At 40.0% G+C, this 24,808-nt stretch overlaps 1 protein-coding gene across 13 annotated transcripts in view; it reads left to right on the plus strand.

The window, feature by feature from the left end:
* Positions 1–457: 457 nt before the first annotated feature.
* The window catches only part of eys (eyes shut homolog), a 259,527-nt gene continuing 235,176 nt past the window's right edge, over positions 458–24,808 (plus strand). For 6 of the 13 annotated variants that reach the window (XM_054798572.1, XM_054798581.1, XM_054798579.1 and 3 more), the window contains exons 1-4: positions 491–593; positions 12,977–13,072; positions 16,072–16,858; positions 21,355–21,471. In XM_054798572.1, the coding sequence (XP_054654547.1) occupies positions 16,144–16,858; positions 21,355–21,471 (832 nt within the window). In that variant the 5' untranslated portion in view covers positions 491–593; positions 12,977–13,072; positions 16,072–16,143. Of the gene's footprint in view, positions 594–7,357; positions 7,438–12,976; positions 13,122–15,916; positions 16,859–18,704; positions 19,383–21,354; positions 21,472–24,808 lie in introns of those variants that run through there. The other 7 variants (XM_054798573.1, XM_054798574.1, XM_054798577.1 and 4 more) reach the window with 7 other exon arrangements.

Below are 24,808 nucleotides of genomic sequence, written 5' to 3' on the forward strand. Positions count from 1 at the left end.
CTTAAAACCTCTTTAAGATCCAAATGTGCAAAATGCAAATTCTAGCAATTTTTCAACTGGTCTTAAGATGGCAAAGATGCCAGTGTATTTGGGCATGACTGTACATATTTCATGCATGGCACAGAAGTGTGTACATTTTCAATAATGTATTATTTAGTACTCAATGAATCAACTGTTTTTGTAGCCATATCTGCTATGATTCACATGAAGCCCTTTGCTTTTAGGCATACCATAACATGTTTATTTTTCCTACCCATTCCTTTGTCCTGCATAAACTGAGCGTGAGTTGTTTACGCGAGATAAGGTCTTGGCTTGGCTACTGAATATTTAGTTAAACCTAATTGAATAATCAATCAGGCAGCCTGTATCTCCGCCCTGTTGGCTCCAGAGGGCCTCTCTCCTGCAGGCAGGCCCGCCTTCAGTACTCAGCGTCTGATCACGTCTCCTAGCAACATGCGTCCTCCTGCGTGCTCCTAAATGGCTCAGCAGTCCCTTTTCCCCAGAGAGAGCTGCATCTCAACTTTGAATAAGTAACTCTGCAAAGTGCTGCTACAGATCAACATCCTGGAGTGAAGATTCTTTACAACTTAATGGTGAGCATGCTTCCTACCAGTAAAGACCTTCTAGTCTAATTGACAGCCAGCAGAGACGAGCCTGTGCTGCTCTGCATACAGTAGCAGATGGTCCTACTAGTCAGATTACCCAGCCATGCTAAATCCCAGCCTAGACTTTGTAGAAAGGGGGCAGACAGACACATCTACCGCATGTAATGCTAATCTGTCGTTTAAAGGAGGCTTTTATGGCTAGAAGCCAACTCCAGATTATAGTGTGTGAGAAGCAGCCTCCCCAAACACAGTCACTTCACTCTGTCACCAAATCTACTTCTAAATCTAGTACTGATTGAAATGCCACGAGGATGTAATACACAGATTTGCTCAGATTCAGATTTTTGCACTGCACGTCGCAGCCATCTTGCTTACGTATGTGTTCCACAGCTGGTGAAAATGTGAGGGTCGCAGCCATTTTCATCACATACACAGCAATCGACAGCCGATAGCGCGCATTAATACGACGTCAGAGAAAGTAAAGCAGAGCAATTTGTGAGGTCTGATTTTTTAAAGGAGGCCTTTTTGTCATTCAAATGTATTGCTTGGCCGCACGGTGGTCTAGTGGTTAGCACGTTGGCCAACACAGTAACAGCTTGGAGATCGGGAAGACCTGGGTTCGATTCTCCCCTGGGCATTTCTGTGTGGAGTTTGCATGTTCTCCCCGTGTGCGCGTGGGTTTTCTCCGGGTACTCCGGCTTCCTCCCACATTCCAAAAACATGCAGGTGAGGTTAATTGACGACTCTAAATTGCCCATAGGTATGAATGTGAGTGTGAATGGTTGTTTGTCTATATTTGCCCTGTGATTGGCTGGCGACCAGTCCAGGGTGTACCCCGCCTGTCGCCCGAAGTCAGCTGGGATAGGCTCCAGCATGCCCCCGCGACCCTAATGAGGAAGAAGCGGTATAGAAAATGGATGGATGGATGGATTACTCTTTTGAACGCACATTGTTTTGAGAAGCCAAACTCTTTACTTAAGTAACACCAATAACTATCCGGAACTACTTTTCTCATCAACGAAATCCGACCAGAACTGGGCTCGCGGAACCACGTGTGGGGTGTTGATGTTCTACACTGATGAGATGTCATACAACTTCAAAATCAGAACTATCCCTTTAATCTTCCTGCCTGCCTTGGTGCTTTGCTTTGCCCTTTTGGCCTGGCTATATTTTCTGTTGTTAACTTCTTAGTATTACACAGTGCCTTTTATAATTCCCCTGTACCGTTATTTTTAGTTCCTTGTTACCTGAGAGTATTTCTTGTAGCTTTTTCTAATGAACAATCACGCTCTTCATGAGCATACCATTAAAATGTTATTATTATAATTTTTTGCTATTAAGGCTTCTGTCTTGGACGTCTGGGGTCCGATCCCCCCCAAAAAAATTACAACCTACCTACCTCAACGATTATGTGGGATAACAATATTCAGAATCAGCAGTCCAATTACTAATTGTTGATGGTGACTGGTAGAACTGAAGGCCCAAATCTCGCATGCGAGTTGGGGGAAAAGCCACACACCTGTGCGAATTCCAGCTGCACATGATTCTCCTCCCTAAAGGCAAAACTGTCACGACGCACCTTCATTCAAGATACGTGCTCTGTTTGGAACAAACCTACCATGTTCCCTGTGAAATATGGCCTTGCGCGTATTCTCCCATTGACTTAAGTGCTTTTTCCCCTATGCACTTCTGATGCTGTAAAAAGTGCAGCGCCCAAGGAAGGTCAAACATTATATTGCACTTCAAGTGTGGATGCAGTTACAATCTCCGCTACACATATTAATAATTTGGTAAACGAGACTCCCAGAAAGCTATCAAATCTTTTCAAAATGCCGCTGACAGATTTTTTTCTTTTCTTTCTTTCTTCCTTACTTGCTGGTCAATATTACAAACCCAAAACATTTTTCTTGCATTTCCACTACACCATTCATTCATCTGAAATGAACACAAATGGTTCAGGGATGATTATCAATCAGCCAGTTATTTGATTGCTTTAATTGCGAGGTAAAGCGTGTGAGCAGCAGTTGGACTAATCCAAACTCTTATATAACAAGTGAAACAAACTTTCATCTACGGAGTTACTATTTACATCCGGCCAGGAAGAATGCATACATACACACGATCACATTTCCATGACGAAACACACACTCAAAAGCCCAGCCACGGAGGCTCCGTAACGGAGTACAATGTATCAAGATACTCTTCTTGATGAAATGCACATATCCATTAAACCTGTCACATTTGTTTTCAATGTATAAGGCCTTTTCAAATTAAAAGTGTGCTTTTCCACTGATTTCAATGACAGTCACAAGCATTAGGAAATGATTTTCACACCCCCCTCCCCAAAAAATGACATCATGGCAAAGCCTGCCACTATTCACAGCTTATGGTTGGTGGGCATGCCAATACTCTGCATGGGAGAATACACGTAAGGGAACTCCAAGCGCATAGAAAAACACTTAAGCGCAAACAAGAGGATCAGCCCCTAACAGAGCATCAGTGAACCTCAGCTACCTTGAGCATTTCATGTGGGGTATTATTCTAAATGGGATAACTTCTATGGAAGGTGATACATCTGTGAACTGAGAGTGTTGAATTCCGATGTGCGGAATTGATACTGAAATAGTCATACTTCCGATACCTACTGTGCTCTAAAATCGATTGTCAAATCAAAATATCGATACTGCTGATATTTCAGTCATTTGAGGTGAAGTATGTCATTAACAAGAACATAGTGGAAAGTAACTAAATTATTAATCTTGTCTAAATGATACGCAGTTCGTGCGAACTACTTTTTCTTCTGCCTGAGTAATGCGTAAGCGCAGCGGCACACTGCTCCGTCAGCCAGTCCCAGTCTGTTGAAATGATGACCAATCGTAAATAGAACCATGTGTGAGTTGTGAATAAAGTTTCCATTCTTAGTAGTAGCTGTTAATAATTAATCGTTTATTGTAATGGTTTTACTAATTTACATATTTTCTTTTGTATTGTACAATTTTCACAAATTTTGCATGATTTTGTCCTGTTTTTTCTGTTGCTGTATATTAGCTTGGACATATTGTAAATCACAATTATTTATTTAAAATAATTAAGTAAATTACTCTGATGCCTTGTATTCTTTATGCTGTGATTTAAAACACACAACTTTAAAAAATTCACCAGACACATTAAGTGCGCAAATTATCGGTATCGGATCGGTACCAGGCTGAATTTTGCACAGCATGGGATCGGAAACCAGATCAGTGGTATCGCACGTCGCTGGTGTTGAATACCATACTGGAATATCATATTAAACATGACAATATGAAATTAATGAGTTGGCTGCCACCTGTCCTGTCAGCATTCTTTCACGCACTCTGTAACTACACAGAATATTTCAAAGTGCTGGATTTTTCCTTCTTTTTTTCCTTAAAAAATGCTTTGACTCACAGGCTAAATTAGGATAAAGACCTGCAGCACCACAGCGTCACTATCACTTTGACTTCCCCTTTGAAAATAGTTCACAACAGTGACACAATGCTTTCAAATGTGCCCGTGTTGTGTAGTCTATTGTGTTGTCTGTATATTTGGTACTGTGCAGTAGAACCATTATACACTGCTTGGTTAGTTTGCTTAGGGATAAATACTGTATATCTTTTATAAGAATCACTTCACAACTTTTAGGGCCTGGTATAAAGAAAATAAAGCTGGTCTTTGAAGCTGCACAGTCACATAATCTTGATTTAGTTGTAGGTTGTACAGTCACAGAGCAGAAAATTGCTTTGTGACTTTCTAACAGCATTGGGCACATTACTGAATAAATTACAGACTGTGTTCAGAGTGTTGGCCAACTTTGTGTTGTGTTAGCTGGGGAAGGTTTAGAAACGTCGCTTTACCCTACCCTTACTTCTCTAACCTCTACTTCATCTAAATAAGGCATTTCTTGCATGGTGTCACTGCAGTTATTGGCAGATTAATAATAAAGATTGAGGATTACATCTACTGAGGTGGTTGGATTCGGGGTGCTTCAGCACACATTTGTTTTTCATTTAAAAAGTTCAAGTCAATCTCAAATATCTTCATTTTTTTTTAACAAGCTTTTATGTGAGTGGATTGATTTGGCCTTCAACCAAAACAGCACTAATTATAGTGCACATCCGAGCACCCCTTGTGGGTCTAAGAAATGTTAATTACACAAGAAATGCTCAAAATGATATACTGTCAAATAGACAATTTCTATGTGTGCTTTGCTTGTTTAAACCATGTCACTGTTAGTTATTGTCAGCTACTGAGAGAGAATTTATTTCAAAAACATTCAAAATCGTCTGGGATAAGATGCTTCACATTTGAATCCCAATTGAACAGTACATAAGGTACTCTTTTAGTCAGCCCCGCCTACACAGCGGGCAACATAGACTCGGTACATACAGTACATACTGCACATATTACATAGATATCTGGGCTGATTTTTTTTTAATTAAACTAATTATGAGCATTTTTTTGCATGTAAAACTATTAATTATTGTCGATATAATGTGTTTTGGACCCATGCTGGTTAGCATGTTGGCCATATAGTCACAGTCTGGAGATCGGGAAGACCTGGGTTCGAATCTCCCTTGGGCATTTCTGTGTGGAGTTTGCATGTTCTCCCCGTGCGTGTGTGGGTTTTCTCTGGGTACTCCGGTTTCCTCCCACATTCCAAAAACATGCATGTTAGGTTAATTGGTGACTCTAAATTGCCCATAGGTATGAATGTGAGTGTGAATGGTTGTTTGTCTATATGTGCCCTGCCATTGGCTGGCGACCAATCCAGGGAGTACCCCGCCTGTCGCCCGAAGTCAGCTGGGATAGGCTCCAGCATGCCCCCGCGACCCTAATGAGGAGAAGCGGCATAGAAAATGGATGGATGGATAAAAAAAAATCTACACACTTGTTTTTGCTCCCGTCTTAAAAAAAGAAGTGAACATTTAAGGTTACTTGTGCCTTCATCGAAGACGTGATTCTTGACGTGACTGTCCCCAAAGATACGATGTGGCAGCGAGATCAACCACCAACACCTTCCTGTTTTGTCATCGGGTTTCTCACATCAATAACCCAAAATGGAGCCAAAGAAAACTGTAAGTGTCAGCATTTTGATAAAACAGGTCAAGACAAAACAAGAAGGTGGTGTTGAAGAGGAAGGTGGTGATCTCACTGCCACATCATGTCTTTGGGAACAGTCACATCTTCAATGAAGGTAAAAGTAGCCTTAAATGTTCATTTATATATTTAATTTATCATTTATAAGCATTTCTAATTGTTTTATACACGTAAAACTATAATTGTAAAACTATAAAAACGTGGTTTGTGTTAACATTTTTGAGTCAACCGCTGATGACATCATAGACGGGTGACATAGCTGACTTCCGATTCCAGTTGCTGTTTTGTTAGCAAGCTAAGGAGGCTAACAAGAACATTTGTGATAAAAATATATTAAGAACACAGCTGGACTCAAGCAGTGTTTTAATAACAGGACAAGACATGCGCCATAACCAGGAAATGTAAGCAAACCGAGGCCAAATTTTGGCGTACATTTTCAACGTTAACCGAAAAACACACTAACCGGGGCGTATGCTAACCAAGGTTGCACTGTATAACGGTCAAAATGATTTGCGTTAAAGGTCAAATCAGTTTATCTTTATCTCATCTGACATGCTTGAGGTAGCTGATGTCAAAGGTTGCACTGCTAATTTTAAGTTATTTATTCTTGGTCAGCACTGGACAGTCTTTCACCTGTTGACTCCAGTCTAGTACACATAAGTGAATAAAACATTTAGTTCGAAAAGAAATAATAGTTATTTTGCATTCCAGCGAACATTTAGTGTGAGTGTGCAAATCACTAGGACACATCATAAAGCTTGTTTTACTTCACTGTAGTTGAATACCGTCGCCTGTAATGCTTTTTCTCACGGCTCACCGTAGCTGTTCCCTCTTGTTCCATTACTCTCTGCAATATTTCAAACTGATCCACTGTCAAAATGTCTTTTTTTATAGACACTTTTTGGATGAGCGATGGCACTATTTACTCGCTGAGAAACGCTGCGTTTCCTGTGACTAATGTGTCACCCGCTTTTAATGTGAATCAGCAGTAGGGAATATTGGCAGGAACTTTGGTGTGACTTTTTACGTTAGCATCAGTCCAAATGCTTTTATGGAGTATTTTCATAGCTGAATACAATATACTCTATCTGGACCGCTGTAGGGTGAAAAAAAATTATTTAAAAGTCTCTACATGGTGACACATTCACAGGCTGCTCAACGCTTGTACACCTAATCCAAAGCCTGAAATCAATCAACTGCCTTGGCTGTGAATTCTGACAACTCCGTACCTCAATATGGTATAAAATGAAATTGGTCACTGATAGCGTAGTGGTTCACTTTGCCCATGCAGCCAATGTTGGTTCAGTTGCCACTCAGTGATGGTGTGAATGTGAGTGTGAATGGTTGTTTTTCTTTATGCGCCCTATGATTGACTGGTGACCAGTCCAGGGTGTAGTCAACCTTTTGCTTGAAGTCAACTGGTTTAGGCTCCAGGTCATCTGTGACCCTGAACAGGATGACATTAATGGATGGATGGCTCATGTTAGATATTATTACACCTTTATGTAACAGGGCGTAATTCCGGTTGCCGCCTTGCTGTGGCAGGACGCAAGTCATTTTAAATTCTGGGTGAACCTGTCACTTCTCCTCTTGCTGCAGCTGCTGCTCGTCACCGTGGTTGGCGTGCTTCATTTGTTTGGTTGTGCTTCCGTTATCAACTGAAAATACTGCACCGATAACACTGCCTTTCTTTCTGTGAAACACCCACTCAGCGGTGAGTCAAACTTTCCCTTTAAATTACAGAAATCCCTCATTTATCACATTTAATTAGTTCCATCAATGAAGTAGAATTCCTTATTTATAAATGGAATATTTTTTATAGAGCATAGAAAACCTGTTTACGACCTTCTAAATAATTTTTAAAATATTATTCCAGCCCTCTAGACATATAGTCACATTTACAGTCGTAATACTGGCACCTCCTGTATGTTTGCTTATGTGACAGTTTGGTTGTTTTACCGTTTTGTGCATTAGTTCTGGTTTCAGGCCCTTATTTTGTGTTTAGTTCCTGCTCTGTTTTGTCTACTTTCATTCTGGGCTCTTCTCGATCTTCCTTTTTGATGCTAAGAGTCCAGCGCGGTAACCAAATATTTTGCTCCTATTTTTAATAGAATTTGAAAACCTTTTAAATTCTGTGACGACTTCTCTGATTGCAGTGTGGTCCCAAGAACTGGGAAGAAAGGCTAATGAGAAGCAATAGCCTTTATACTAGGTTAGATTAGAAGTACTGTACAGTACAGTGCAAAAGCCTTTGAATATGACTTTCTCGTTAATGCGTCATAGAAGTGGGTGAAAACAGGTTTTGCCAAAGTCATCAGCTTCTGCCTTTAAAGCAGTGAAATTGATACAGAGGTTGGCTTTCATGGCTCAGGGGCCCAAATGTTCATCAGTGTTGAAGCCAGATAGTGATGATCCACAAAGCCTCACAGGGAGCACAAGTGATCTTCAGTGTGACACAGGCGGCAGCCAGCAGCCTCCTGATGCTCGGCTAATCACTTCTCCAGTGGCTGCACAGGGACATCAATTGCTCACAGCGGATTCTGGGCATCAATTTGAATTATAGCTGTTTCATGGGAATGAGCAAGTATTAATATTTATCAGGTCTATTGTCATGATATTTTCACACAGAACACTTGTGATTGGGAAATGTCCTCAGAAAGACCGTATTGAAGCGCCAGAGTGTTGTCAGAAATAGACTAGAGACGTAGCGAGTGGACAGGGAAAATGAGGTCTGTGCCAGTTGATTTAAAACCTCTGTTTATTTTACAGTGCAATGATTTTCCCAATGATTGTGTCATTTTTCACTGACAAAGAGTTGGACTTTCAGAACAGATTGACATGCTGGTGAATGGATTCTCTAATGAAGTTCATCTGCCTCTTTCTCTGAGGTTCTGCCTTCAGATTTAATGACTTTGCCAGTTTATCTGAGTGGAAGTGACTTCTAAAAGAACACATTCTCAAATGAATGCTTTTTAGGGGTCTTATTATGACAGAGAATCAGAAGCATCTTGCAACATGAAGAGATATTTTTATGTGTTTGTGTCAAGCTGCACTGCACAAGCTGGCAAGGGAAGTGTGGGATACATGCAATGCATGGAGCCGAACAACAAACACCATCAACATTCAGTTGCTGCAGCTGTCGGCAGATTTGAATCAAGAAAAAGAGAAATTACCGTGTATGAGGGTGTCTTCACAGTTTAGTTCAAGTTGTATCAGCTTACACCTGTGTGCTCTCTTTGATGCACAAGTGTCATTGTATAGTGAATAGTCAGCCAGCCTCTTTATTATGACCTGGATTTGGTACGTAAATACATAGACTACAACACTCGGAATGGTACACCTATAGTAACTTAAGTGCAGGTGTCATGCTGCAATTGAAATAACTGAATTTCAGACCAACTGTGTGGCATTTCATTGTAGTTTATATACGAGGTCATGGCAAATTGTCTGAATAGCCGTCCAAATTTTAGAAACAATTTTTTCCCTACAAAAAAGTCTGAAAAAGATGGGTTGTCTAATATTTGAGGTTTATACAAGAGATTTATACATGCAAACCAAAGGGTGGCAACAAATGCCTTCTCCCCAAGAGAGTGAGAGCTTTTCCTCCTGTCATTCACACACACCAGTGACCTGGAGCGTTGCAGCTGCGACACAAAGACCCACTCAAAAAAGTGTCTCAAAGGTTGTTCGCAAGTTAGCAAACAACAAAGGAGTTATGCTACTTTTAAGATAATCAAACAACTGGTGAGAAGCTAATGTCTGAAAGTCTATTTGTGTAACATTGATGTCTGTTATAAGTAGAACATTTGTAGGCTTTTCTGTGATGTCCAAGTGTCCATGAACGCAGCAGCAACTTGTTCCTGGGTGGTATGGACTTGAATGCAACCTTCTTACAAAAGGAACTAGCTGAGCACTGGTAGCAGTTTTGCTAGTATGAGCTTGCTTCCCATGTGGGGTATGAAGTGTCCATCCTTGGTGTGCCTTGTGTGACTCAATAAGGTGAGTTTGATGATTCTTTTCTACATTAGGAGTGTTTGCTGTTGCATGATTTACGCTAGCTAAATGAAAGATAGTTTGTTGGATGTGGTGTGACTGGGGGTACACTTCTGAGCCATGTGCTTGTGGTTGTTTGCTAGCTGGCTCACTGACTAGCATGTTTGCTCTCACTTGTCTATCTCTTAGCATAACTGGATCTGTGTACTGTGCATGCCTTTATTTGTGTCATGTGAGTGCTATTGGGCTCCTTTATGTGGCATTGTTTGTAATTTCATGTGTTCCTATTGTTTAGACCACACACATACAAGCCTTTGGACACACACCTACTTGGACAAATCCACTCCTTTGGACAAATCCAATTTCAATGGACTAACACACATTTCTAAAGAGCCCATCCACCTACATAATAAAGATGATTAAATGATTCTCTGACCGGAATCTTTCCATGGTGTCCCAATTCTAAAAGAACCACTACTCCTTTCCCACAGCGAATGAAGAGGATTTCTATTGTTACTAGGCTATCAACCAGAGTTCACCGTTACTGAACACAGACTAGAGCAGTCCTATCTAGTCTGACTGGTGTGTCCCACCTAGTCATTGAGCATGAACTGATGAAGCCTGCTCGGATGAGAGGCGAAACGTCTTCTAAGACAACCTGAAACAGTCCAGCTGAGATTGATTGAATGCCATGAGAATACTGAACACATGATTTAAACAAATGGCTGATTTTGACCTCTAGTTTTTATTATTTTTTCTTTAAAAAAAATATACTCCAAAAGTCTTGAAAGAGTTGTACATTCAGCTACTTTTACGTTCGGGTAGTTATGAATCCTCGGATGCAGGGACAGACACAGTCGACGTGCAGTCCAGGCGAGTAACAAACTAAAAGTCAGGATAACACAAAACAGAGCGTGACAGGTTTGCCGTATATTTGGGTATTAATATATGCATTTATGTCTTCTATGTTGGACACACATAACCTGCATTGTATGGTATATATTTTAGAGATGGGCATTGTGAAGTATACAATATAATCTCCATATTTTTCCAATGATGATAATAATATACAAACAATACAATGGTCATATGAATTGGAAGACACCTAACTGTTGTGCGCAATGAATGAATTAGTCAAATAATTATTTCAATGATTCTTTTTGAACGTAAGAAAAAAATCTAAACATGTTTTAATTGGCTCGGTTATGCCCAAATACAGACCGAATATTGCAGGATACACGGGAAACCATGGGAATAGAGTAACAGCTGAAGAACCCAGCTGGTTGCTTGCTGCCTGTGCGGCTGCAGTAGTATATCAGCGGTTTTATCAGAACTTTATGTGTAAAAAGAAGAAATTATTCCTGCTTTTGCTCCGATTGGTGGAAGATTAGTTTTGAAAGTGCCTGCCAAACAGTTGCCATCATCCGTTTTTACCTTATTGATAAACCTACTGACTTTCAAATCCATGGGGCGGTGGTAGAGTGATCCTCTCCCAACCTTTTGTAAGGTTGCTGGTTCGTTCTTCTGTCCTCCCATGACCATGTTGAAGTATCCTTGGGGAAGATACTGAACCCCGAATTGCTCCTGATGCTGCTCATTAGTAGGTTAATGGTGGTAATAGTGTCAAAGCGCTTTCAGTACCATGAAAGTAGAAACGCGCCATACAAGTGAAAGTGACACAAGGCAGTCAATTATCAGCATTTTTAAACACATCAAGAGTAGTATTAAGAGTATGCTGTCACATGGCAGATAACCAGTGATATGCATGCTGTCTCATCTGACGTGACCACTTGTCATCCTCATGGTGTCATTGGTCAAGTGAGGATTTACACAGCCTGCCTTGATCTTTTGACCTCAGCACACCTGCGTGTTTGGCATCCTAAAATGTGGGTCCTAATGAAAGCGGGAAGCAGAGAGGAGACAATTACTTGACCCTCACGTACCTGACCTTGCTTCTGACCCAGTGGCCCTAATTACTAGACCGTGCGGCCCAGTTTAATCTTAATCAATACCTTTAAGACATGTTGGTATCCCTTTAAAAACCTTTGCTCCCTTTATTTAGGTGGTGTCTCGCACTATGGGTTTCATTTTGAATTGACATTGCATGCAATTCAATTAATCACAATAATGATGGATGATAAAATTCATTCACCTTCAGTCTTCTGCCTTCATAGCATCCATGGAAATCTTCCAGCATTTTTGTGTCTCCTCTGGCATTGCTCTATTACTCATGCTGCTTGTAGATGTTGTCAGTTGTCATCATGCGTGGTGATATAAAAGTGTCGTCTTTGTGTCCCTTGCATGCTCGCTCACTCGCTCGCTCGCTTCTCTTTCTGGAGAAACTAGATCGCTGCAGCACTCACCCTGGCTTGTGGATATGTGCCATGCATGTACAATAAGTTTGATAAAGACATTGTTATTATTTTTAAATGTCTTGGTATTATGTGCAAGCTTGATCATAAACACAGTGCAAGCTCTACAACTAGTCACTGGGTTTGAACTCATTGTATTTATTTAGACACCTTTTAATGTACCATTGTTATTTGTGTCAGTGGGTTACCTTAATTTGTGTTAAAAGTGGAGATATCATAATCAATCTTACAGTGTTATGATTAATTCATCTTGTGACTGTTTAATTTAATGATCATCTAAGGCAATAGAGGGGGGAAAAAACTAAATTCAGTAATAACGTTTATAATTAATCAGTACCTGCGGGGGCTTTTTATTTAATCATCTCTAACTGATACATAGTTTTAATTTCACCTGTTCCAAATTGAATCCTTTTAACTGAACCCTTATTGTCTCTCACAATTGTTTATTTAGAAAAGATGGAAAAGGCGATCGATGCGTTATCAAGCTAATATTCCACAATTAAAGTAATATAGATAATAGTATGGACTATTGTCTTTCTCTTTGTATTTAACTGCTTAATTTTTGTTCTATTCTTCTTCTTTCATATGAGTAGTCAATAATTGAGTTTAGCAAGTACAAGCAACAAGTAATAGCCTTTTATACTAAAACAAAATGAGAGGTGTCCTGGCTGGTCCACCTACAATTATAGACACGTCTGGGCGTAAAAATATCTCCTGGGATCCACAAACTCACTTTCTTCATATACAGCAATCCCTTGTTTGTTGTGGTAAATTGGATTGCAGAAATTAAATTGCAGTAAATTGCAGAAAACAATGCAAAATGATTGTAAAAGAAGAATGAATTGGTGAATTGAACATTTAACATCGCTTTTACTTTTGTTCACAAAGATGGTGTGGTGAGGAGCAGAGAGGGACAGAAAGAGGGGAGAAAGAGGAGGGGATCCACACCAACAACTCCACACCAGCTTCTCAACGTCTTTGATCGTCTGTGATCTGTTTTGTGAACACCTTTACCCCTTATCTACCCCGTATTGTTAGTGTTCTTACCGTACACCCTAGCGAGATCATCCACACAGATGCTATCTGTACTTTATGATGAGTTGTTTCTTGAATTCAAGAGTGTTTCTCACCTTCTTTATCAAATTGCTGCCGCTCGCAACCTTCGTTGGCCCCATGGCGGGTTATTTAGATTATTATTTACAGTCAATAAATTACATTGTTATGTTATTTATATTATTTCATATTATATTATTTACATTTAATAAAACAAGTGCACAGACAGTGGGGTGCATTGTTTCGGCACTTGATTCAGCAGAATGATAAAGTACAGGTAGAACAAACTTTTCTTTTTTTTTTACACGCAGTATTGGCTGATAACCAAGACGGTGTACGAGAACCGGAGCAAAATTGTGGCAAAAACTGTCGTCGAAAACGAAATAATTCGAAAACTGGGGCGTTTGAAAATAGAGGTTTGTCGGTGCACAGTATGTTTAACCATACTGGTGTGCAGTGATGTGCAATGAGGTTGATGGCTGGTGAGGTAATGCCTCCTTTGGAGGTTTTTTTTTAATGCATAAATAAAATATGCATAAAAATATCTTACATGTGACTTGCTGCTCTCCTCTTGGTGCCTGGTGCACCTTCTAGCTTATGCACGCTCCCACCTTTTTAGGATGAAGCGAGAATTGCAAGCGCCTCTTGTATGACATTTCTACGGTTTTTATTGTCCGATTAGCATGAATAATGATGTCACACTTGCATTAAAGACAATGCACAGGCTGTAGAAAGTCACAGGGTATAATAAATCTTTCTGCAAGATTATATTATTGGTGATACGTTGACAAACAAGCGGCATGATCCAACTCGGTGCACTCGCTGAGTGCAATCAGACAGTAGGCAGGGCTTGCTCACTAAGCCGAGAGGAGACACTTGAGGCAGCTTCATCATAGTTTCAGCCTTGTATTCGATTGGGAAATGTGCAAATTCAGCGATTTTGGCATCATGAGGAAAATACATTTATAAGGCAGTTCAATGGACAAATAGTAACATTTATTTCATGTTGTCATTATTAGTGTTTTTATTTTTCATCCTGCCTGAACATCACTGCTGGTGTGTCATTACATTTTCTACTGTTACATTTTATGCAATTTATTTACTGTACTTTACTTTTATGATACCCAGTGCTCATTCTCCTAAATTTTTAATCTGATAGTCAATGCATTCTCCCAATTTCTGGAACAACCTAGCAAATTTATCACCATTAACACTTCACCCATCCAGTCAAATTGACTGAAATAACAAATGAAGCTGTTCTGCCATCTGCGTGTAGCACGAAAAGGTGTTCCCCCCCCCCGAAAACTAGAGGCTGCAGATGTACTGCTGGTACAGGTTGTGCTCTAGTGTGATGACTACAGGTGTTTCATCAAGCATGCAAAAGAAAGTATCAACACTATCTGGCACACTCCAAGTTTGGTGAAACTTTCCAATCAGCTTCACCTTGTCGCTAATTTTGTCTGAAAGAAAAGAACAAGTGGAAGGAAAAAAACACTAGCGTACTTGACAATTTAATTCCTGCAGTGCCAGTGAAAGAAGAAAGAAGAAAGGCTTGAGGCTTACTGACTTGCTACGTAACAGGAACAATATACTGTATTCTAATTATTTAATTATATATTTATGCATATACTGTATATACAGTATATACTGTGTACATGTATATACAGTGTGTGTGTGTATATATATATATATATATATATATATATACACACACACCACTGTGTTTTTTTATGCTGCTGTTCCACATTCTGCAAGGCATTGAGACTTTTTTTTAATATTATGTTGCGCACACATGTGAAAATGGCCTGAGGGGAAAAAGACTATGTAGTCTGCTTTAACTCATCTCCCCTGCCAGAGAGTGGGGTTTAGGCAGCAGCGGGACAGAAAGAGAATATTTTATTTATATTTTGGCATTGTCACTCTCTGCAGAAACTCTTCAGATAGGCTGAGGCTGCTGGGACACGCTTGGTGGTCAGCAGCCCTGCATGCACTCAGATAATGATAACGCTGCATGTAACCCTTGAATCCTCAGTATCAGTGTGCACTTTGGCTATTTAAAAGCAGAACTACATTTGACCCTTAAACAACAGCTTGGGTCTTATGCAGATGGTACACTGGTTGGTAAGGAGAATACCATTTCTGTCGTAGCCAGGGCGACCCCATTTCACGTACTTAAGCACCAACCTGCTAGCTTTGGTCAAAGATTACAATTCAGATTGTGTGCTCTGCTTGTATTAACGCAAGAGCAAGAAAGAGAACAATGCACCTGTTTGTGCTTGCCTCGTGTCACAGTATTTTTCCATGAGTTACATCTAAGTGTTGCGCAACTCCGACTGTGCTATGTAAGTGTGTATCAAGAAGGCCTATGAGTTTAGACTCAAATGGGCTGAGCTAATAGACTGAATCTTAAGGTGTAGTAATCATATCTAAGAGTACTCAAACATCTGCCAAGGAGGAAGGAGGCCAATCAATAGTCACACAATTTCTTGCACTCCAGTCTTGCCTTTATTGTGTATGTGTAGAGTCGTGTCCGTGTATGAAAAGCTCCGACATGGAAGGCTGGTAGTCTCCGAGCCATAACAGTGGTGGGATGGTGCCTGTACTTGATCAGGAAATGTGCAAATGTAATGATTTTTTTTCTTAAGAAATTGTTAAAAATGATAGGAATCTTACAGAAAATATATTTTATACAGTTTATTGGACAAATGTTTATTTTATGTTATCATTATTAATTTGTTGTATTGGAGGCTCTGCCTCACCTGCCTCCCCTGACCACACGTCACCAACACAAGTTGCCCTTCCTGGCGTCCTCCCCGTCCTTTGTGTTACTAACAAAAACAAATAAGAAAACAAAACAAACATTACTGATACTTTAAAGTTGTAAGGCGTGCCATCTGCAAATTATTAATGCAAACATGTATTTTCCCCAGGTACCCCCCCGCCACACTTCCCGGATGTCAGCTTAAAAGGTCACGGTTGGTTGGAATAAGAAGTGATAAACTATGAAGACATCACTCTTTCACGTGATAGCCTTTCTTATCAGCTGCACAGTTCATAGTCATTGCCAAACTGGCTGCAGCAAACCAGTTACACTTGAGTGGCACATGAACCAGCACACTATCCAAATAAACTGGACACTCATAGACAACATTTGTGGCACCACTGAAGACTGTGCAGACCTTAACAGCCCTCAGATTTGTCCACTTCAGCTGCAACATGGCGACAGGCTGTTGATGGCTGCCGACGAAACGCTGACGTCATATGGGATCAGAGTGGTCAATGTCTCGAAGAACAACTTTGAGAGATGTTCTGCAAACGGGTTGACAGAAGGCCAGTTTGTTTTCCCTCATCGCATAAATGGAAGCAAACGAGTGGACAGCAAGTGGCTGGAGCCAGGTGTCCACTACTTCATTGCTCTGCATGACAAAGACACTCAGCTGTGTAAGCTTGGGTTAAGACTCAACGTGACGTTGAAGATGCAGCTTTGTCAGGCCTCCCCTCTGGTCCCACTTTGCTCCGGGAAGGGTGTTTGTCAAACGGACCAATGGGAACAGGCTTACCATTGTCGGTGTCACCACCACTATTCTGGGAGGTTTTGTGAAAAATATGATGCCTGTTTGGATAACCCTTGTAAAAACAATGCAGTCTGCTTGAGTAATGGATCCGTAGATCCAAACCACAGAATGTATACATGTCTGTGTCCTCCACATTTTACAGGTAAGGCCACAAAACACTCATTACTGGTTTTCAAAAAGCACTGCATCAGGCGCTGGTATGGCTTTAATGGTACTTAAACAATAACCAGTTGCTACTATCCATTTCAATCTTTCTGGAGTGTGTGTGTCTTGTTGATGCGTTTTGCTAGAAATGAATCACCCCACTTTTTGTCTTCTTTGGTAAGCTGCCGAATTTGCAAATCAACATTAGAGAGTAGACGTGACAGACAAACAAGATTTGCAATTGAGGTCTATCCAGTCAAATCAGATCAAAAGAACACTGATTAGCTGCCAATAAAGTTGGAGGGTCTTGGATGTAATTTAGAAAAAGTGAAAGTGCCAAACAAGACAGCAACTTCAGGTCACCTGATTACCAAATGTTTATGGTAGAATAAAGAATTTTGACAATTATGTTGTCATATTACATAAAAAGTAGGGCTGTCAAATGATTAAAACATGTAATCAAATTAATCACAAATGAACTAATCATGATTAATCACCATTTGCCACTATGTGCCAAGTATGCCCATTTTTGCTGTATTTTATGAAGAGAAAGATAAACGACAGGACACAATTTTATATATTGTATATATTGTATTTATGTATTAACAGCTCCAAATGAGCAAAGTTTAATTCCAGCTAAACAATACCACACATGAAAGTGTATTTGCCTATTTGCTTAACGTTAGTCTCTTTAATAGTAGCAGAATCACACTTTGTGTTATTGCAAGCACCACGTAACTTAATTGAATTCACGTTTTCAGTGTAGTTGTATTTTCGGGGATTTCCGATTGTATGAAAGAGTAGGAGTTACGTTAGTGAGAAATGGTAATATCAACTTACTGTTTTTCTTTGTCTTTCTGTTTATTTAGACCACACATACATGCATAATAAAGACGTTGTGATTTTCGGAATGTCCGTGAATGTCTTTTGCGGTCATCCAGTAGCAATGAGGAAGTGTCGTTCTCAGGACGAGCGGACTAGAGATGTTTTTGGGAGTTGGAGATACATATATGGTGTTGGAATTGCCTGGCTGTTGATGTGTTCAGGTCAGAATAAAGTTATAAAAGACCATCAAAATCTGTATGACTCTGTGGGGGATTCTATTGTGGCTCTGCCTGCCGTCATAACAGAGAGATGTGGCTTGACATGATGCGTATGTGTTAAAGACGCTAAAAATGTTAACGTAGTTAATGAAATTAATTAGTTACCGCCGTTAACACCCTATTTTTGACAGCCCTAGTAAAAAAAAAAATCAACATTTTACCAGATTAAATCTGTAGCATAAAAGAGAAGGTACCCTATTATGCTAAATTACTTTTTTATTAGGTTATGACAATAGTATGTTTCCCTAGAGCCTGTTTATGAGCACCAAATGTAAGAACAATCAATCATGACCCTCACTTGTTTGCGACACTTTTGAGAGACGAGACACTCAAACGGTAGCTTTTGAGCATCTGGGTTTTCACAACGTCATGAAGGAAAAACCCTCTTTCTCCTGGACATGATTCTGCCTCCGACCCGCCTCGAGCTGGATGAGCGCACCCTGTGTATGCGCACACCACTTCATGGAGGATAACTTTGTAAAAAAAAAAATAATAATTAAAACAGGATTTATTACACATCTTAAAGTAAAACCTGGCTCTTTGCCAATTGTCCATCAGTCAGCTACAAAGGCGGGTGCTGTAAATTTGATAATTTTGTTTTATTTGAGTGAATGGGCTAATCTAGCACGATGTTGCTGTGAAAATGTGACTGTAATGTCAGCACTGAAGCTCACAGTTATGCTCGTGTTGCTAATGTTTGTGTCGTCTTGTCCCATGCCTTAATGTTACTTTGCTGTTTGATATATGGCAACCATTATGTGCAGAGTTATATATAGAATATATCAAATCAAATGTCGAATTTTGCGTTATTTCTATGAGGTGTGTCAGAAAAGTTGTAGGACTGTTGATGTTGACCACGTTCTTTGATTTGAGGGACATCGTCCACTGCGAGAATTTGCCACAGGGCCAGGCTATCAACAGCGTCTCTACAAAAAGATCCCGTGGCGATTGCTTCTTTCGGTGCGAAACAAGAGGTGAGATTTGTGGCAAGACAACTCATGGTTGCATCACCATGACAACGTGCCTGCTCACAATGCTCTGAGCATCCGACAGTTCCTGGGCGAGAAGAACATTACCCTGCTGGAGCGACCTTCCTACTCACTTGCCCTGGCTCCATGTGATTTTTTTTTTTCCTCTTTCCGAAGCTCAAAGGGTGTCATCAAGGGGACCATTTTTTAAGTTTTGGACAACATCAAGATGGCCATGATGACAGAGCTGAGGAGGATCCCTGAAGAATTCTTCCAGGAGTGCATGAAGGTGTGGCAGAGAAGGCTGGGAAAGTGCATTCAACTCCACGGGGATTACTTCAAACGGGAAGACTTGTAGTTTGTAGTTTGGATTTGAAACATATCTTTTGTGACAACAGTTTTGGAACTTTTCTGACAGACCTCATGTTCCGTCTTCTTTGAATATGATTTGGTAAGTCTTACTTGACTTTTTCACAACTCAAATATAGTTTATAATAACAGGAACATCCATAAGCACTTTTAGACCTTAGGGTCACGGGTTCAAGATCCACTGCACACAAAAGACAAACCTCCGAAGTTCCCTTGAGCCAGACTCTGAAACTCAGAGTGCTCAGGGTTGTGACACGGTTCCACCCACCTCACGCTGACATCTCTGATGGTATAAGAGAATACACTCCTGATCAAAATTTTAAGACCAGTTGAACAATTGCAAGAATGTACATTTTAGCACTGCTGGATCTTAAGGAGGTTGTAATTAGAGCTTCAAAATGCAAAAAGAAAATATTGGAGTCAGACAAAAAATATTTTTGAGAGAACACAGTCTTTAAAAGCCAAAATCTTGGCAAAAATGTAGATTCAATGTAATTTTCTGCCACGCTGTCATGATCTGTTGATGGCAAAGCCAAAAAAGTTTTCTTTCTTTGAATGCGGTCGGATTGTTGAGCTGCATAAGCAAGGCCTCTCGCAGCACGCCATTGCTGCTGATGTTGAACGCAGTAAAACAGTCATTTTTAAATTCTTCAAAGATCCTGAGGGTTATGGAAAGAACAAGAAAGTCAAATAGTAGACCCAAAAAAGAGCTTGAGCCAAGAGGATCTAATTGGCTGTCCATTAAGACACGGGATGAAGGCAGTCCAAAAACCGTCAGATAGCATCTGGGAGAGAAGGGTTTTAAGAACAAAAAACCTCTTCAAAGGCCTCGTCCCCTTCAATGCCACAAAATTGCCCGTTTGGAATTTGCACGAGAGCACCAAACATGGGACATTGAACGATGGAAGAAAGTTTTATTCTCTGATGAGAAAAAAAATGTAATCTTGACAGTCCTGATTGTTTCCAACATTACTGGCATGACAAGGAGATCCCACCTGAGATGTTTTCCACACGGCACAGTGGATGGGGCGCCATCATGATCTGGGGTGCTTTTTCCTTCAATGGAACAATGGAGCTTCAGGTTGTGCAGGGGTGTCAAACGGCAGCTGGCTATGTGGAGATGTTGCAGGAGGCACCCCTCATGACTGAAGGTCCTCGTCTGTGGTAATGACTGGGTTTTTCAACAGGACAACACTGCAGTTCACAATGCTGGCCTGGCAAAGGACTTCTTCCAGAGAAATAACGTCACTCTTTTGGACCATCCTGTGTGTTCCCCTGATCTAACTCCAATTGAGAACATTTGGGGATGGGCGGCAAGGGAAGTTTACAAAAATGGATATCAGTTCGAGACAGTGGATGCCCTCCATGAAGCCATCTTCACCAGCTGGAGCAACATTCCCACTAGCCTCCTGGAAACACTGGCATCAAGCATGCTCAAACCCATTTTCAAGGTGAATAACAAGAATGGTGCAGCTACTCATTACTGAGTCCTTTTATGAACTGTCTTATTTCTATTTTAGGGGGTTTGGGTTTTTTTTTTAGCTATGGTCTTAAAAGCTTCTGATCAACTGATGAACAACCTATTTCAGTTTAATGGTTGTTGCAATAAATTGATTACACAGAAAATAATTTGTGTCACTCACTTGTTCTTTTCACATTTTCAATCTCTACTCCGAACATCCTTAAGATCCACCAGTGCTAAATGTAAATTCTTGCAATTTTTTGATCAAGAGTGTATTTTACTAAATATGTAATGCAAGCCCTCCTTGCAGTGATGTATTTATCAGCCCTTATCACGTTAGCTGTCAAATTCAAAGCTAACAGAATTCATATTAAAAAGCTTGCATTCAAAGGACTTATATTTCTCAATCCCTCTGCTACCGAAGTGTATGCCCTGCTGCAGCATTATCTAAAGTGCAGATTTAAAATTCAAATTACAAGTATAAAATGTAAAAAATCCAAATAAATAGCAGTCAGTTTATGTGCATATAATGCACAAGCACATATTATCTCAGTTGGATTTCTGTTCACTTATCCAACTTTCTTTGTGTTAGGAACAAACTGCTCTGAAGTCATTGGAAAGGAAAACTGCAAAAGAATGTGCACCAACGGGACGTGTGTTCAAGTGTCGTCTACCTCCTTCAAATGCTTCTGCGGTGCCGAATTCTCAGGTAGGCAGTTTAGCAAATGTTCAACCATGTCATTCACCTCGGGGGCCTCGCTCTCTCTGGAAAAGGTCAAAGCTAAAAACTGTTTTTTATATCAAAGATCAGCATTTCCTTATAGGCTTTAAACTTGATCACACTTTATATTTGTAATCAGAATCATTGCTGCAGCCAGTTTAAATCAACCACTTCAGAAACTGGCATCATGTCCGACTGATATACGGCTTTAAAAAGCCATGAAGAGCTGCAGGCTAACAGAGCATGTCGCAGTTTATAAAACACAGGTTTACAGCTACTAATTAAAATGTCATTTATATCCCACTGTTCCGGCTGATTGCATTAAATCAGAAGTTTGATAAAGCTGTGAGTTTTCAAAAGTTATTGACTGACATTTATTAATGCTGTTGTGATTGAACTCACGCAGGATTTAACAATGATGAAACTATACAAGGTTTAACAATGCACTGTAAAAAAGGTGCTGCCTTTCATGATTAAAATTTTGCCAAATGGATTTTAACATATATAAATAAATTCATATCTTTTACCCATGTTATTGAAACTGGGGACTGTAAACACTTGCTGTCAATCAATCAGGTATGCTGGCCCAAGTGTAGCGATGTTTCATTAATATCTCCATCACAACTTCTTAGGTCTTTTACTACTTTCCAGATACCAGTTCAACGAATAAAAATGTGCTAACTCGAAACTTAGGTTAATTAGCAACTGTAAATTGTCCATAGGTATGAATGTGAGTGTGAATGGTTGTCTATACTGTATGTGCCCTGTGATCGGCTGGCGACCGGTCCAGGGTGTACCCCGCGTCTTGCTCAAAGTCAGCTGGTATAGGCTCCAGCATACCCCTGCGACCCTAATAAGGATAAGCGGCATAGAAAATGAATGGATGGATAGATGGATGGATGAACTCGAAACTATGAACTTTTTTGGCATTTTGCCCATCGTCCACACTCCTTATGTGACATATGAACACATATGTACAGTATTTCTCTTTACTGTGTGTAATAAAGATATATAAAACTGATAAAAAGAGACAGTTCATTACTGCACGTAATGGGGCACACCTATGCTGCCTACAAAGACAGCGATTGAAACACCTCCAAACAGTTTTATGGTTTTATATACATGCTCCTACCATGTAGTAACAGGTACATTCATGATAACATGTAATACTGACAGCATTTTGTCGTATTTTGGTCCTTTTAAGCATTACTGGAACTTCCTTCTTGGGCGCATTGATTTCACATCGCAACTTAGAAACTGAGGCCTACATCTAGCATTAACTTTTCCAAACTCAAAAACAAAAACACAGCAGTCGGCTAGTAGCTAGCCGGTGTGGTGTGGCAAGGTGTCAATGCGCCAGTAACGTAGTTCGATCGGCGTAACAATGTTAATAATAATAATAACAATGTCGCTGTAGCTTGGTTAATATGCACGTCACATTATATGTAAATGGAGCGTTGTTGGCGCTTTTTGGAGTTTCTTTCAGAAGGCTTTATAGGCGGAATACGTGTTTCCGATTTTGTGCATTCTTAGTGTTTTTACCAGTTTTTATATCTTTAGAACACACAGAAAAGAGAAAGACATATGTGTTCATGTCTCACATAAGGGTTGTGTATGAAAATCCAAAAAAAGTAGTTTTTCTTTAATTGCCGCTGCTCTCCCCAGAAAGCTGCCTCCTCAGGGTGCTTTTCCGTAGCTGTGTTTTCCTTCTGTACCTTCAGCTTCTTGGGAGTTCTTATGGAGTTTTCCTTCCTCCTCCTCTCTGCTGCAGTTTCCTCATTAATCAAGCAGAAGCTGGTGGCTGCTCCATAGCTGGCTGCCCTCATAGGCCAAAGTCTATGCGCACAGAATAATGAGCTGAGCTCGTGGGACGTTTCAAATGAGATTTCCTTTTGTTTTGACTGTCCTCCACTTTACCTCTGGGGTATCCGTTGCAGAGTATTAACATCTTTATTGGTCCATTTCAATTTGCCATGAGGTGTTAATTGTTTTTATCTCTTTCTCATTTTGTTGGCAACAATATCACATTTTGGAAATACAATTAGTAACAAATATGCAGTCATCACCCTTGTTAACCAGTTTACTTGTAGTACATACAGATGAATTGTTGTTCCTTTACTCATATTGAATCACCATTGTTAATCTCTACACTAATGAGGGTCCTGTTATAAGGTGAGGAACTATATTTGCTCATTTAAAGTGCTCATGACACAAAAAATAATGTTTGAAAAAACCCAATAAAAATATTCACTTCATATAATGTTTTTGTCCGCCAGTAAACAACTATAAAATACAAGTGAAATGAAGTTGTGATTATGAAAGGCCCCTCCACCCCCCAGTGAGTTTTCTGAACTGCTGCCATCTTTACTGTGACGTCATGGCCGAGGACACTTTGTGGCAACCAGACTGACCAAAACACAGCCATGGATGCACAGCAAAGCGAAGCAAGATAAACATCCACATCAGTAACACAATAATGACATTCACTGATATTGTGTTGCGATGAGTAGTTATTACTACTACATACCAGAGGTGTGGACTCTAGTCACGTGACTCGGACTCAAGTAAGACTCGAGTCCCATTTTTGATTACTTTGAGCTGACAATATCATCAAAGACTCGACTTGGACTTTGACATAATGACTCAGGGTCGACTCGGACTTTAGTCTGGTGACTTTAAAATACTTGAGATTATCAGTGAGTGTGTTGAGTAAAATGTTGAAAGTATTCAACTACATGATCGTTATGTCTTTTCCAGCAAGCAAACAATATTTGCTTCATTGAATACATCTGTTAACATGAAGTCAGGTTTAAGAACAAAAGACGAGGGTGTGGATTACGTTTCTCGGCTCTGACTAAATCCTGAATGCTATGCTCGACTTATCTTATCTTGACTTGAGACTTGATTTGGACTTGCCTGTCTTTACTTGAGGCTTAGTTCGAGACTTTAGATTAAAGACTTGAGACTTATAAAACACTGACTTTTTCCAACTCTGCTCTCTGCAACTCTCAGAAAGCCAAAAATGTTAACACAAAGCACATTCTTGTAGCTTTACAATAATAGTTTTACATGCATAAAACAATTCAAAATGCACATAAATACATAGAAATGATGAAGGGAATGGACAAATGAACATTTAAAATTACTTTTACCTTCATTGAAGACATGATTCTTTCCAAAGACGCAATGTGGCTGTGAAGTCAAAACAGACACCACCTTCATGTTTTGCTATGAGTTATGTCTTGAATTCATCAGTGTTTATCACCTCAAGTCTCCGCTTTGCTTTTGATCACGGCTGCAAAATAACCCAAAAGTTGCAAAGCCA

This window comes from Dunckerocampus dactyliophorus, chromosome 14 (genome assembly GCF_027744805.1).
Source record: "Dunckerocampus dactyliophorus isolate RoL2022-P2 chromosome 14, RoL_Ddac_1.1, whole genome shotgun sequence".
Classification (NCBI taxonomy): domain Eukaryota; kingdom Metazoa; phylum Chordata; class Actinopteri; order Syngnathiformes; family Syngnathidae; genus Dunckerocampus; species Dunckerocampus dactyliophorus.